This window comes from Aotus nancymaae, unplaced genomic scaffold, assembly GCF_030222135.1.
Source record: "Aotus nancymaae isolate 86718 unplaced genomic scaffold, 86718_ANA_hifiasm-v0.15.2.pri h1tg000064l_1, whole genome shotgun sequence".
Taxonomy (NCBI): domain Eukaryota; kingdom Metazoa; phylum Chordata; class Mammalia; order Primates; family Aotidae; genus Aotus; species Aotus nancymaae.
The window spans coordinates 13,395,361-13,411,721 of record NW_026988479.1 but is presented as its reverse complement, the minus strand read 5'-3'; the positions used below and the strand labels follow the sequence as shown (position 1 = coordinate 13,411,721).

The 16,361-nt window shown below is 39.8% G+C and overlaps 1 protein-coding gene across 2 annotated transcripts in view; it reads right to left on the bottom strand.

The window, feature by feature from the left end:
- The window catches only part of KDM3B (lysine demethylase 3B), a 78,907-nt gene that overhangs the window by 42,981 nt on the left and 19,565 nt on the right, over positions 1-16,361 (bottom strand). Inside the window, exons 2-7 of one of the 2 annotated variants that reach the window (XM_012476590.3) lie at positions 14,702-14,869; positions 12,344-12,457; positions 10,483-10,588; positions 8,668-8,792; positions 5,927-6,001; positions 994-1,593 (exon numbers count right to left, since the gene is read on the bottom strand). In XM_012476590.3, coding sequence (XP_012332013.2) covers positions 994-1,593; positions 5,927-6,001; positions 8,668-8,792; positions 10,483-10,588; positions 12,344-12,457; positions 14,702-14,869 — 1,188 coding nt within the window. The remainder of the gene's footprint in view (positions 1-993; positions 1,594-5,926; positions 6,002-8,667; positions 8,793-10,482; positions 10,589-12,343; positions 12,458-14,701; positions 14,870-16,361) is intronic. The other variant, XM_064366362.1, reaches the window with a different exon arrangement.

Here is a 16,361-nt window from a genome sequence, read left to right as displayed (position 1 = left end):
TAGGGATTAACAATCTGCACTTGCTGGGGAGGGAAAGAAGTCAGATGAAATGTATATGTCATGTTTTGTCTGGCACTGTTATATCTGAAATGATTCCATTTTAGGATGTGAGTTCCTTAAAATAGAGATTTCAATTCTGTATATAGAATATACAGTATTTGGCACACAGTAGTTTCCTATATATAATTTTTAAAAATCATTAAGGATTTTATCTCTGTATTTCATATTCCAGCTTGAGTTAATAGCTGTTTGGGAAAAAAATGACTAGCACCATAAATCATACTTTGGTGACCAAAATTAGTCAAAAAGACTGTATTATACTGATTTTGATATTGCTTCAAATTTGGATTAGGGAGACAATTTGATGTTAATTTACATTTAACACAGGTTCTATTTTAGCAACAATATATGCATATCAGATAAAGAACAAAGGAAATCAGATACTCTTGTGATGAAATCCATCAAATTTTCCAGGTAAGGCTTAAAAAGATGAAATTAGGGAGAAAAATACCTTTTATGGCCACATCAAATAATGGAAATTAACCCAGCCTAAAGGGAAAATATCACAGAAAATGATGAATTGAAAATAGGGTAATGGTAGCTTGCACACATAGCCTTAATTATAGTATTCACTATTACCAATACTGTAATTCATTAACCTTGCCTCTTATAGGCCTAGTAGAGGCTCGACCACTACATGAACTAAATAGATAATTGAATTTAAAACATTCCCCACCAGACCTATTTTAACATGTCTTTAAATTAGGTTGTATTATCAGTTTTTGATTTGCCCAATTGTTCAGGTGCCTTTTAAAAGCTGATAAAGTTATTAAAATAAACACATTTGCCCAATGAGCAGTAAAGGCCTATCCATAGAGTACAATTTAAGCACATCTCAGAAATACTCCTTCCCTGGGACACTTGAATGTTTTTCAACATTCGAAATAAAGGAGGGTGAAAGAGTAAACCAAGTCTGCCCCTGAAGCAACTCACCTCTCCTGAGGCCTGCGGCCGGCTGCCTTTCTGTTTTTCCAGCACAGTCCCTGCTGCAAGGCCAGTGTCTGAGATCCTCACTGTGTTTGGGGTGGAGCTGGCAGTAGTGATCACAGCTGCCGAAGCCACCATGCCCTGGCCAACTTGTTCCAGTGTTTTTCCTGCCTCTTTGTTTTCGGCTCCACCCAACTCTGGGGCCAAAGGTGTCTGACCTGTGGCTGTAGCATACGGAGTGAAAGAGGCAGGTGCGTCCCCACCTACAGGCTCATCCTGCACCACCAGAGTCCTGCCGTTTTCTTTGGTGTAAGTGGCAAAGCGAATGTTGCGGTTAATCTGGGGGACAAATGTAGACGGTGGCTGCTTTGCTCTCTGATCCAGCCCTGGCTCTCCACTGGCATTCCCTCCTTTCCAGGGCCCTCGGCTTGCCTCACCTCCATCACTCCCATTACTGTCTACTTCACCCCTGTCTCCTTTTAATTTCTTTGATGCAGGGTCACACCCAGAGTCCGAAGCACTTTTCCTCCTCCGGCCATCTTTCCCCTCTATGCTTTCTCTCTTCTTCTTTCCTTTGGAAGATTTTACTGCTTTTAACGTACCCCCCTACAAAACAAAATTCAAAAATGATTTATTACAAGGAAGCTTTCATCCTGTGAATACCATATACCATTAGCTCTTTCCCATCTCTAGAAGTAGACAAAGTAGGCATAGACTGCCAAGTTCCAATGCCAGTTCTAAAACATTCCCTGTGTTAAAAGCTCTAATCTTCCTGTGACTCGATTTATACACACACATTCAAGATAATAGTTATTAGAAGATAACTCACTCAGCAAACTTTCTGTTAAATAAAACATATTACTCCCTTAAATGGACTTGAGGGTTTAACAATTTGTGGAGTTTCTTTCAGAAAACAGACTGCTAGAGCTTAGGCTGGGAGTTCATTTACCCCTTTATGAAATAACTCACTTTATTACATATTTATCTCCTTGTTTGAAAGAAACTTGCATTTTAAGTACTGAAATAGGAACTCTCCTCTAACCGGAAGTCACTAAACCAACATTTGTGAGTCTGTAACCAAAGGAAAAGTGAACCTAAAGAGACAGGTTTGGATTGTTCATATAGACACTGTAAAAACTCAATCCCCAGACCTTATTTCAAAGCATTAGACAGAGGAAAGGGAAAAAAGCAGGCTACCACTGGCCAAACAGGCAAATCTAGTATTTCTTCTAGTAATTTCAGACTATCTCATGAAATCTTACTTTTGTCTTATTTGAGAGGTCAGACAACCTAGGATGATACGGGATCAGAAGGGGCAATTCCCTTATCTGAATAAACTCTTTCCCTAAGAAGAATGAAGGGAGTGGGGCATGGGATGCAGTTAACGTTCTCTTGAGCAATCTTTGAGCAGCAAGGTTACAGCTAAAATATTTTTTAGACTGGCATTCCACCATTAAACAGGTATTCACTTTAGCATTATTTGGGTAATTTTCAGATGGTTTCATTTAGAAACTTGTGTGGGAGTGGTAATAAGTGGCACACAGTTATTAAGCCATTAATGTATTTTTACCAACTTAGTACTCTTTTTTTTTTTTTTTTTTTTTTAAATGGAGTCTTGCTCTGTTGCTCCCGCTGGAGTACAGTGGTATGATCTTGGCTCACTGCAACCTCCACCTACCGGGTTCAAGCAATTCTCCTGCTTCAGCCTCCCGAGCAGCTGGGACTACAGGTGTATGCCACACACCCAGCTAATTTTTTGTATTTTTAGTAGAGACAGGGTTTACCATATTAGCCAGGCTGGTCTCGAACTCCTGACCTCATGATCCCCTGCCTCAGACTCTCAAAGTGCTGGGATTCAGGTGTGAGCCACCATGCCTGGCCAGTTAACGTACTTTTACGCCCTTCAATACTTACAGATTTTTCACAGATCTGTATCTTTTTTTGTAATCATTATCATAGCTGTTACAACAGAAACTCAAGAAATTTTTAAATTTCTTCTTGCCAGTTCTAGTTCCTGTATTTTTCCTTTTTGCTACCTTCATTACCATCTTTTCTCCTTTAATTTCCTTCTATAAAACTCTTAAGCAGGCTAGGCAGTGGTAGCTCATGCCTGTAATCCCAGCATGTTGGGAGGCCAAGGTGGGTGTATCACCTGAAGTCAGGAATTCAAGACCAGCCTGGCCAACATGGTGGAAACCTATCTCTACTAAAAATACAAAACTGGCCAGATGTGGTGGTACATGCCCCTGTAATCCCAGCTACTGGAGAGGCTGATGGAAACCGCTTGAATCCAGGAGGGGAAGGTTGCAGTAAGCTAAGACTATGCCACCACATTGGCTAATTTTTGTATTTTTTCAGTAGAGACGAGGTTTTGCCATGTTAGCCAGGCTGGTCTCGAACTCCTGACCTCAGGTGATCCACCCACCTCGGCCTCCCAAAGTGCTGGGATTACAGGCGTGAGTCACTGCGCCCGGCCTCTAAACCTTTCATTCAAGAACTGTTTCTGTTTGCTAAGTGCTGTTTTCTTTCTATTTTGTTTTGTTTTGTTTTGTTTTGAGATGGAGTTTTGTCACCCAGGCTGGGGTGCAATGGCTTGATCTCGGCTCACTGCAACCTCTACCTCCTGTGTTCAAGCAATTCTCCTGCCTCAGCCTCCAGGATAGCTGGGATTACAGGCGTCTACCACTACACCCAGCTAATTTTTGTATTTTCAGTAGAGACAGGGTTTCACCATGTTGGGCAGGCTGGTCTTTAATTCCTAACCTCAGGTTATCCACCAGCCTCGGCTTCCCAAAGTGCTGGGATTACAGGCGCGAGCCACCGTGGCTGGCTCCCTCTTTTGATTTTTCTTTAATCTCTATCACCACCCAGTTTTCACTGTTGTAAATCACAATCAGTGAACTCTGTTCTTTCTTTCTCGTTCATTCACTCATACTCACATTTAAAGGAGATGAGATGATCATAGATCTCTAAAAAGGGTTACTATAAAACTTGGCAGAACTATCAAAAATAATTGTACTTTGCTAGCAAAGAAAACAGTAATATGCTAACACCAAAAAAGGAAGAACAAACATCTGCTGCTAAAAACCAAAGATCACCAGGCGCAGTGGCTCACACCTATAATCCCGGCACTTTGGGAGGCCAAGGTGGGCAGATCACAAGGTCAGGAGTGCAAGAACAGCCTGGCCAATATGGTGAAACCCCGTCTCTACTAAAAATACAAAAATTAGCTGGGTGTGGTGGCACGTACCTGTAGTCCCAGCTACTTGGGAGGCTGAGGCAGAAGAATCGATTGAACCCGGGAGGCAGAGGTTGCAGTTAGCTGAGATCGCGCCACGGCACTCAAGCCTGGGCAACAGAGTGAGAGTCCATTACAAAAACAAAAACAAAAACAAAAAATCACCACCAAAGACCCCACCTATAACTCATCCAGCCAACTTGCAGAGCCTGGCTCACAGCAACCTACTACCAGTCCCTAAACAACTTATATGTAAGTCCTACTTACAGTGAGCTACTCATGTGTGAGTTAGCAGCCTATAACATTGAGACCAGTACTCCCCAGTTATATTTGGCCAGCTGAAAAGTACCTGGCATACAATATGTGCTTAATGAAGGAATGAAATAAGGAAAGGAACAAAAACAGGTGTCCCAATATGCAAAGTAGCAGGTGTTTTGGGCTACACAAACACAGCCAAGAGACTTACCCTGTTCGTGGTAGTATTTATTACATGTAGTAAACAGTTTTTAAACTTAACCCTGGCCAGGTGCAGTGGATCATGCCTGTAATCCCAGCACTTTGGGGAGGCTTTGAGACCAGACTGGGCAAGATAGCAAGACCCTGTCTCTTAAAAAAACAAAACCCAAAAATCACAATTTTCTTTTCCTATTCTACTGTTGTTTTAGCAAGTCAGAATGACTGAATAAAGATGAGGAAGGACTATATACTTAGGAAGAGTGGCCAAGACAGCAGTATTACAGAGGTGCTAAGATACTGTGAGGAATATGTGGACAGCTGGTCAACTGAAGGAAATTCACACAGAATTACTTGATTGGTTCAGGCAGAGATTTTTCTTTCTTGAGACGGAGACTCCCTCTGTCCCCCAGGTTGGAGTGCAATGGCACTATCTCGACTCACTGCAACCTCCACCTCCTGGGTTCAAGCAATTCTCCAGCCTTAGCCTCTCAAGTTGCTAGGATTACAGGCACCCGCCATCATGCCCGGCTAATTTTTTTTTTTATTTTTGTAGAGACGGGTTTTACCATGTTGGCCAGGCTGGTCTTGAACTCCAGACCTCATGTGATCCACCTGCCTCAGCCTCTCCAAGTGTTGGGATTACAGGTGTGAGCATCAAGCCATCATGCCTGGACCAAAGAGTTTTAATGTATCTTTTTTTTTGGGTTATATTAATTCTGAATTAAACCAAGAGTTGGCCTGGTTCAAAACAATTATGGAGTAATCAATCCACTGTGGGCTGAGCACTGAACCAGGCACCAGCTTGAACTGATTCTACTTGGGAATACATAATTTCAGACTTCCTTGGACCTCACTGCCACTTAATGGAAAAAAAAAATGGTGGACGTAGTTTCTCCTTCATTTCTTGTTACTGGGTAGGTCACAAGTATTACTACTGCTTATTGCACTTTTAACTGACTACATCTTTCAAATATACCTGTCCTGACAGAATATAGGGAGAAAATCTCCTTGCATTTTAAAAGAACTAGGGAACATAATCATGATTAAAAGGGTGTGCTCAAACTAGGTCTCTTTCTTGAGAATACCCCCCTTAATTAGACAGACTGTGGAGAAAGTAAAAAAATGCACAGTGGCTAAAGCTGAACAATTCAAAGGGCATCCATGGAGAACACACATATAAGGGATCTACACAGCAAGATAATGCAAGCTCATGAGTCGGCTCAGAAACACAATCCATTACTATACCTCGCTTTGAGGCGTTGAATTATCCATCAGCATCACATGGATTAGTCTGGGATCTACCGACTTGATCTCACCACTCTACAGTAGGAGGTAAAAAAGATGTTTAATGACTTGTCCATAAAAAAATAATCATGCAATTTCCTAATTAATATAATTATCTCTTTATTGTTTTGACTCACCTACTAGAATGAAAGCTCCAGGACAGCAGAGATCTCTACTGCCTCATTTACTGCTACAACAGGTATAGAATATGGTAAGCATTCAAATATTTGTTAAGTAAATGAAGAATTGAATTAATGTCAAAGTATGTCTTTTAGGGATGTTAATTTCGAATCCTGTATCTCTAAAACCTTCCTATTCTGTATATTATGAAACAAAAAAACCTTCAGAACTAACAATCATTAAAAGAATCACTCTAGGCCTGGGCACAGTGGCTCACATCTGTAATCCCAGCACTCTGGGAGACTGAGGCGGGTAGATCACCTCAGGTCAGGAGTTCGAGACCAGTCTGGCTAACATGGTGAAACCCAGTTTCTGCTAAGAATACAAAAAATTAGCCAAGTGTGGTGGTGCATGCCTGTAATCTCAACTACTCGGGAGGCTGAGGCAGGAGAATCACTTGAACCTGGGAGGCAGAGGATGCAGTGAGCTGAGATTGTGCCATCACACTCCAGCTTGGGTAACAAGAGCAAAAGTCCATCTCAAAAAAAAAAAAATCACTCTAGGCCAAGCATGGTAGCTCATGCCTGTAACCCAAGCACTTTGGGAGGCTGAGGTGGGTGGATCATGAGGTGAAGAGACTGAGACCATCCTAGTCAACAAGGTGAAACCCTGTCTCTATTAAAAATACAAAAAATTAGCTGGGTGTGGTGGTACATGCCTGTAGTCCCAACTACTTAGGAGGCTGAGGCAGGAGAATTGCTTGAACCTGGAGATGGAGGTTGCAGTGAGCTGAGATCACACCATTGCACTCCAGTCTGGGCAACAAGAGTGAAACTCTGTCTCAAAAAAAGAATAAAAACTTGGCAGGGGGCAATTTGATAGAAAATGTCAAATTTATTGTGCATATTCTTTGATCTAACAATTACACATATAAATTTATTCCAATAAATAATGTAAAAAGATGTTCATGGATGTTCACCATGACAGTATATGTATTAGTGAAAATACTGGCAATTATTTAAATGTCTATCAATTTTAGATTAGTTATGATATATACACGTAGTAGAAAAGAATGCATCTATTTCAAAGGATGAGACAGATCTTTACATTTACATACAAAAATGCTCATTATATACAAGTAAGTAAAAAAGATAAATTATGTATGTATTATATGATCTTGTTACTAAAGTGTAACTTATATAATTATTTACCATATAAATTTTATATCATATATATCATATAAATTATATACCATATAAATCATATGTCATATAAATATAATATATAAATCTTCTGGCCAGGTGCAGTGGTTCATGCCTGTAATCCAGCGCTTTGGGAGGCTGAAGTGGGCAGATCACTTGAGTTCAGGAGTTTGAGACCAGCCAGGCAACATAGCAAGACCCCTTCTCTACAAAAAATAAAAAAATTAGCTGGGTATGGTGGCACACGCCTGTAGTCCCAGCTACTCCAGAGGCTGACGTGGAAGAATTGCTTGAGCCCAAGAGGTGGAGGTTGCAGTGAGCTGTGATCATACCACTGCACTCCAGCCTGGGTGGCAGAGTGAGACTCTATCTCAAAAAACCAAACACACACACACACACAGACACACACACACACACAAAATTATGAAGTAATACACTGTATGCTGAGCACTAAACTAGGCACCTGCTTGAATTGATTCTACTTGGGAATACAGAATTTCAGACTCCCTTGGAGCTCACTGCACCAAATGGGAAAACAAAAAATGTAGATGTAGCTTCTTCATTTCTTGTTACTGGGTAGCTCATATATATATATATTTCCACATATTTTTATACACACATACACATATAGAAAATATATAGAAGAATATGCCAAACTCTTAATGGTGGCATTAAGGGGAGTGACATTAGCATAGGGGAAAGGGTGGCCTTCAATATCTACTTTATATATATGTGTATTGTTTGAAATTTGTCAATGAGAATTTATTACTTTAATAATTTATAAAGATATACATAAAAAGCACTTATGCTTACATTATATGTTATTGCTAAGGGCAAGTCTGAAATTAAAGTTGTCATAAATACATATTTGTTTCTCTCAAAACACTTAATCTACTATTTTTAGTCAACAAAAAACAATTATCCTAAACAATTATCCAGGTATCTCTAGATGTTATGGTCCTTCTGTTTATTAAAAATAATTCTTTTTTTCAGCATCTAGGGCACAGCGGCAGAAATAATACAGAGGCACATGCTAACTGCCTAGTCTTTTAATTACTAACCTTTATGAATATGATGAAATAATACTACTATTGTACATTGTGGATTGTTTGACAGATTTCAGAGCACTTTTAAATACTTTATCTCAGGACCCAAAACAGTGTTTTAAGGTCAGTGAGGGTTTACATATTTACCTCTAATTTATAAATGAGAACAGTGAAGTTAAAAAAGTTCAATAGTCTTTCTAGGGGTTATACAACTATTAATTAATAGACCCAGGGATGAAACCCGAGTCATCTTATACAAAATGAAGTGCTCACCTATCTAAACCATTCTCTTTAAGGGGATGGATGGACCTTAGACAGAATAACAGAGTCTCACCTCAGTTAAAGACACCTCCATAAGACGAGTGATGGAGTCTTGATGGCTCACAACACCACAGAGCCATCCTTCTTCCCCCTCTGGCTGGTATACTTTGACCCTGTGACCTTGAACACTGTAGGGACCTAAAAGGGAGATCAGTCAGTATTGAATATTTTTGGCTAAGCTATATTTCATAATTGTTTCTAAAAGCCAAAGGAAAATTAGATAATGTAAATATTTGGCACTTTTGGTCCCCTTTTATAGAATTGAACAAATGAGCAATTCCAGATATACCAAATTCAGCAACTTAAAAACAAAACATGAATGGTTTCTTCCAGTAGTCTTTGTAAATTCTTCATTTATTTGAAAATTCCTTAGAATTTCCCAGCCCTCTAATTCCCCCTTGTTTTAATCTTCCAGTTTTGAAAGTATCATAGGAAGGGAAAGGAAACTTTCAAATAAAAGACTACAGTAGTATGAAAATGTAGTTAGATACCTGACTTGCACATGAAAAAAGGGAGGCCACTAAGTTGAATGTGCTATTATGTTACATTATGTTATGTTATATATGACCGCTTACATTCTGGTATCTGACTTTCAATAACAGTGGGTGGAGAGTTCAATTTATGAGGTTTCCAGCCTTCTGCACTAATAATAGTCTGAACAAATATAGCACTTGTCTTCCTAGGAACACAGAGTTTCAAATATATTACTTTATCAGCAGGTAATGTTACCCTGCAATTTAAGCTGTCCTCCAAGGACAGTTTCTCTCTCCCACATATCCTTGTACATTTGAGACTATATAGCTAAATCATTACCAATTTTAGATTATTCTCTCTCAGAGCTATAATTAAGCTTCTGTAACTTTTCTATACATTTTATATATATACATATATATATAAAACTCCCTACCTCTCCTGTCCACTCAATTTTCTTTTCTGCTACCAATTTTCCTCATACTCTTTCTTCCACTGTATCTTTCCTTGATTATTTAACATCATTTTATCCTGACACCTTCCTTCCCCAATAGGTCAGTTTTTCTAAATTTACCTGTTTAGATTTATTTTGACAAAAGAGAAACAAGGAAACTATTTCCCTGAAAATAATGATTATTATGAAATCAAGAAAGGAAGGGGAGTGAAATGTGCAATATAAATGAAGCCAATACCTTTTGTGTAGACTCTTGGGCAAAACTTGCACCTAAACTTGAAAGTTAATAATTCTTTTTATTCTTAAAAATAACATGCTTTTAATGTCAATGAGTCTGTGGACACATTATTTTATACTCTGCACTCTAAGTTGTGATTTGTTGGTGTTAAGTCTTTAGAGCTTGAGAAACTTGCAGACTGTAAGTTCAACAGAAGCAAAGATTTTCTAATTCATTACTATATCCCCAATGCCTTAACACTGTCTAATACACAGTAATACTTAAGAAATAAAAAAACTAAAACTCAACTCACGATAAAACTGTATATCAAGAAATGCAGAATGAAGAGGAAACACTGGTCTGAATGAGATCCTGTTTTTGCTCTAAGAGCATCTTTAAGGGGATGGATGAACCTTAGACAGAATAACACAGTCTCATCTGAGTTACAGATACCTCCATAAGACAAGCGATGGAAAGAGAATGAGATTTCTATTCTACAGATCCAGCTAACTGTAGATATTCTTTATTTATTTTTATTATTATTATTTTTAAAATCCTTCATGTGGCATCTGACTCTACCCACAAAAAGAAAATAAGTACCAATGTTCAAGGTTACACGGTAACCCACTCAACAGAGATCATTCACCTGAATCAGAGTTCAGGGACAGAAGACTATCTGTTCTTACCTCGGCTGAATATCTCTTGTAGCTTTTGGTCACTGATCAAAGCATTAACTGTTTCTCTCAGTGCAGTATGTTCCAAAAGAATCTGGTTTTGGCTATCTGTTCCCATCTGGTAAAGATAAAAGAAAACAACTGAATGTTAAAATGAATAGCAAACATCTAATCAGCTGAGAAAAATCATACCCTAAGGAGCTGTATATCAACGTTTGCCAAACAATATCTATAGAACTTTAGTTTCAGGCTAGGTGTGGTGGTCATGCCTGTAATCTCAGTACTTTGGGAGGCCAAGACAGGAGGATTGCTTGAGCCCAGGAGTTTGAGGCTGCAATGAGCTATGGCTGCACCACTGCATTCCCACCTCGGTGACAGAGCGAGACCCTGTCTCTTGAACAACAAAAAAAGAGAAGAACTCTAGTCTCATGAGATTTCTGCAAAAATTAAGGATGCTAGGATCAATTAGGATTAGGAAATATTATATATCTTTCTACATACAATAGCATATTAAAGGCTCTGAGAAGTCATACAGGAAAGAAACTTATTTAGGCCAGTGTTTCTCATACTTATTTGACCACAAAACATTTTATTCCTTGTAAATCTTCTTGCTTTTTTCAGTATTTATCCAACATTTACTAAGTGCTATCTCATAAAGCACTAGGATTATAAATATGAATAAAGCAAGGTTACTGAGAGGAAATGAGGCCTAATGAGTGGGGGAAGACATATCAAAAAAGAAGTCATCATTAATATCTCACAGAACACAGTTTAGGAAATAACTGCTCTTGTCTGTCTCAATAAGAGAGTATAAAACACTTAGGTGTCTCATTTTTTCCTGCAGACAGTAACCCTTACCAGTGAGAAATAAATATATTTTCCTAAATTCTAAAACTATAACTCAGATGCTGATTTGTTTCAACTTTAACTTGTCCCTTTTCTTGTAACTACAATACTTCATGCTGCTTGGAACCAGTCCAAACTCCTGGATGTCAATAATGTATAGGGCCCCTTGGACTCAAGTTACAGAAACAGCCACCTCAGAGAAGCCACCTCTTCTGAAGGGACTAAGAATTGTGGTCTTAAGTCTTGGGTGGTTTTAGGGTGGGGTAGGGCTATGTAGAAGAAGCCTCAGCCACCAAAAGTACTTTTCAAGGGAGCAAAAAAAATCCCTTAAAATGCACAGAGAGGTTGGGTATGATAGCTTATGCCTATAATCCCAGCACTTTGGGAAAGCAAGGCAGGCAGGTCACTTGAGGCCAGCAGTTTGAGAACAGTCTGGGCAACACAGCGAAACCCCGTCTCTACTAAGACTACAAAAATTACCCAGGTGTGGTGGCATGCGCCCTTGATCCCAGCTAGTTAGAAGACTGAGGCACAAGAATCACTTGAAACCAGGAGGTGGAGGAAAAAGGCTAGGAACGGTGGCTCACGCCTGTAATCCCAGCACTTTGGGAGGCCGAGGTGAGTGGATCACCTGAAGTCAGGTGTTCGAGACTACCCTGACCAACATGGTGAAACCCTGTCTCTACTAAAAATACAAAAATTATCTGGGTGTGGTGGCACATGCCTGTAATCCCAGCTACTTGGGAGGCTGAGGCAGGAGAACTGCTTGAATCCAGGAGGCAGAGGTTTCAGTGAGCCGAGGTCCCGGCATTGCACTCCAGCCTGGGCAACAAGAACAAAACTCTGTCTCAAACAAATAAAATAAAAAATAAAAAAGGCACAGCATATTTATGGGAGGAAGTAATAAAAGAAATGCTAATATGTTCCCACCCAGTAAAAGAAAAGGGGAAACACCTATATTTATATCAACAAAGAAATTAGCAATGAGAGAAATAATAGGCTCAAGACTAGAGCAAATGTTAAATACCTGAAACAGATGCAACCCACTGGTATCTGACAGGAACCGAAGCTCTCGATCCAGAAGATATTCCACTGGAACCACAGAACCCAAACCCAGTTTATCTACTAGGGGAGTAAAAGTCTGTGAAGTACAATAAAAAGAAATTGATTAGAACTTGGGAATTAAAAAAAAAAGAACTTGGGAATAAAGAAAAATAGCAATTCAAACAAATCTCTAACTTCAGAGAAAGAATTATTACATCTTTCATCCCAGTAAATATAGATAAGCTGAAGCAAAGTCCTTGGAAACATTCCCAACCTAGCATCTGCCCCTCAAATAGTCATGGGAAGCTAACTAATGCAGAAAGTCAGCTCAATATTCTTCTTGGCTAAAAAGGACAAGAGGAATCAGAAATTCTCCTAATTCTGCCTTGGGATCTGGCTAATTTTGTCAGGCTTCAAGGAAGCTAAATTATAATAAATTCCCAGAATAAACAGTTATACTGTTATCATCTCTAGAACTCTTGAAATCTGTGAAATTTATAAAATAATTAACAGTATAAATATGCATGGTTAATTCATATTACCATTTCATAAATAAATAGCCTTTTTATAAAAAAAAATCAAGCAGAGACCCCATATCCACTTACAAAAGAGCTTCTCCTAAAAGTTCAACTGGAAAGTAGCCTTAAAAACAAATGAAAGGGCTGGGCGCAGTGGCTCACCTGAGGTCAGGAGTTCGAGAACAGCCTGGCCAACATGGTGAAACCCTGTCTCTACTAAATACACAAAAATTAGCAGGGCATGGTGGCGTGTGCTTGTAATCCCAGCTACTCGGGAGGCTGAGGCAGGAGAATCGCTTGAACCAAGGAGTCAGAGATTGCAGTAAGCCAAGATCGCGCCACTGTACTCCAGCCTGGGCGACAGGGCGAGACTCCGTCTCAAAAAAACAAAAAAAAACAAAAAATAAAGTTTAGTAAATGATGATATATACTACCAATAGATAAAAAATATTTGTTTTGAATATTATTTATTTAATTTGGTTAGCCACATGATAATTAGGATTTTTTAGAAGTTACCATTTATGCCTATACTTTGCTAACAGGACAGACAGAAACAAATGGATACTTTCACAATTAAATTTTATAACACACAGCTGGGCACAGTGGCGCATGCCTATAATCCTAGCACTTTAGGAGGCTGAGGCAGGTGGACTGCTTGAGCCCAGGAGTTCAAGACCAGCCTAGGCAACATGGTAAGCAACCATCTCTACAAAAAAAATACAAAAATTAGACTGGGGGCAGTGCTGTGGGCCTGTAGTCCCAGCTACTCGGAAGGCTGAGGTGTGAGGATGTCTTTTTTTTTTTGAGACAGAGTCTTGCTCTGTTGCCAGGCGCCAGGCTAGAGTGCAGTGGCACAATCTCGGCTCACTGCAATCTCCGCTTCCCGGGTTCAAGCAATTCTCCTGCCTCAGCCTCCCGAGTAGCTGGGACTACAGGCATGTGCCACCACGCCCAGCTAATTTTTGTATTTTTTAGTAGAGACGGGGTTTCACCATGTTGGCCAGGATGGTCTCGATCTCTTGACCTCGTGATTCGCCCTCCTCGGTCTCCCAAAGTGCTGGGATTACAGGCGTGAGCCACTGTACCCGGCCGAGGATGTCTTGTCTGGGGGTCAGAGGTTGCAGTGAGCTGTGACTGCACCACTGCATTCCAGCCTGGGTGACAGAGCCAGAACCTGTCTCAAAAATATAAAATAATAAAACAAAATAAATTTTATAATGCTATTTTGTTTTACTCCATAATTGAAAAAAAACTTTAAAGGTTACAAATAATATTTCAAAAGCTTGCTTTAAGATTAAAGGTGAAAAAATTCTTTTTGTTGTTGTTTTTGTGACAGGGTCTCACTATGTTACCCAGGCTGGATGCAGTGGCACAATCATGGCTTACCATAGACTTGATCTCCTGGGCTCAAGCCATCCTTCCACCTCAGCCCCACAAGCTGGGACCACAGACATGTGCCACCAGACCTGGCTAATTTTTGTATTTTTTATAGAGATGAGGTTTTGCCATGTTGCCCAGGATGGTCTCAAACTCCTGAGCTTAAGTGATCTTCCCACCTCAGCCTCCCAAAGTGCTAGGATTACAAGGCGTGAACCACCGTGTCCAGCCAAAAAAAATTATTTCATATCAAATGTCATCTAATATAAAACATTTTGGAGGACAAAGGAGAAAAGACTGCTCCTAATTTTTGCATTAGTAACTTCAGAATAAATAAATTAGTTAAGGACAAACTATGTAGCTCTTACACACACTCTGTCCCTAACACATAGTTATATTATAGGAGTAAAGCTCAGATATGTTCCCACCCAGTGAAAGCCACTCACCAGGGCTGGCCATTGTCCAATGGAGACTCGAGTGCCCTGGAGAAGGACTGGGTCCTCACGGGGTGCCCATACAAGAGATCCTTCCAGCAGAAGCACAATAACTTCTTCAGCATGAACTTTTACCCAGGAGTGTTGCTTCCAGTTACAGCCATCAAATTCTACAAAGATCTACAAAAAGAAATAAAAAGCAGTTTGGAAGTCACACTTGGAAAAATCTCACACTATACTTATACATACATGCACATAAACTCCATTGTTCTGAACAACTGACTAGGAATAATTCTAAATTGTGTTTAAGTTCTTCTAATGGATATCAATAAAAACTGATCATCAGAGCTAGGAAGCTGGTCTCAGTCCCATTCTGAAAATGAGGGACAGAGTTAAGGAGGCATGAACTATCCACAGTCATTCAGTAATTTTTAGTCATGTCTCTACTGAAATTTGCAACTCTTAGTTTCGAATATATATCTACACATACTAGCTGAGGGCTTACCATATATAAGGTACTATGCTAGGTTCAGGAATACAGAGAGGAATCTGGTACACTTCTTGGTCTCAAAGAGCTCATAATCCAATAGGAAGAAATTTTTAATACTTCTATTGAAATGACTATGAACTTTCATTTTTTGAATAGGTGATGTATGTATACAGCAAAAATTCAAAAAGATAAATGCTGAAAAACATTGCTCTCCCACTCCTGTGTGTGGATTCTACTGATTGATTGATTGAGACAGGGTCTCACTCGGTCAACAAGCTTGAGTGAAATGGTGTGATAGCTCACTGCAACCTCCGTATACCAGGCTCAAATGATCCTCCTGCCTCTCAGCCTCCCAAGTAGCTGGGACTACCGGCATGTGCCACCACGTCCAGCTAATTTTTGTATTTTTTGTAGAGACACAGTTACACTATGTTGCCCAGGATGACGCTGAACTCCTGAACAAGAGATCTGCCCACCTCGGCAGGATTACAGGCATGAGCCACTATGCCCATCCTTTTATAAATTTAAAATTACATAAAGATTAATTATTTTGGTAGAGATAGGGTCTTGCTATGTTAACCAGGCCAGTCTTGAACTCCTAGGCTCACGTGATCCTTCCATCTGGGCCTCCCAAAGTGTTGGGATTACAGGCGTGAGCCACCACACCCAGCTCTGCATGTGAATTCTTAAATTCAACTGTCAGCAGTAAGCTCACATCTGCTGGTCGAGACTAGCTGTAGTCATAGCAATGCTTTGTTTCTTCCCTGAACAGATATTCCACTTCTTGGGATATACTTAAGTAGATACTGTATTTGTATAGTTATGAAAGGATATCACATCAAAATGAAGCTACATTTTTCTAATAAATATTATGCTTAGATTTGACGATTTTTTTTAAAAACAGGATCTCACTTTGTTGCCCAAGCTAAGTGTTGTGGCACAATCATAGCTCACTACAGTGTCGACTTCCTGGGCTCAAGCAATTCTCCTGCTTCAGCCTCCTGGGTAGCTGAGACTACAGATGCACACCTTGTCCCCCTAATTTTTGATTATTTGTAGAGACAGGGTCTCACTATGTTGCTCAAGCTGGTCTCGAACTCCTGGACTCAAGCGATCTTCCCGCCTTGGCCTCACAAAGTGCTGGAATTACAGGTGTAAGCTACCCTTCCTGGCCCCAGCTTT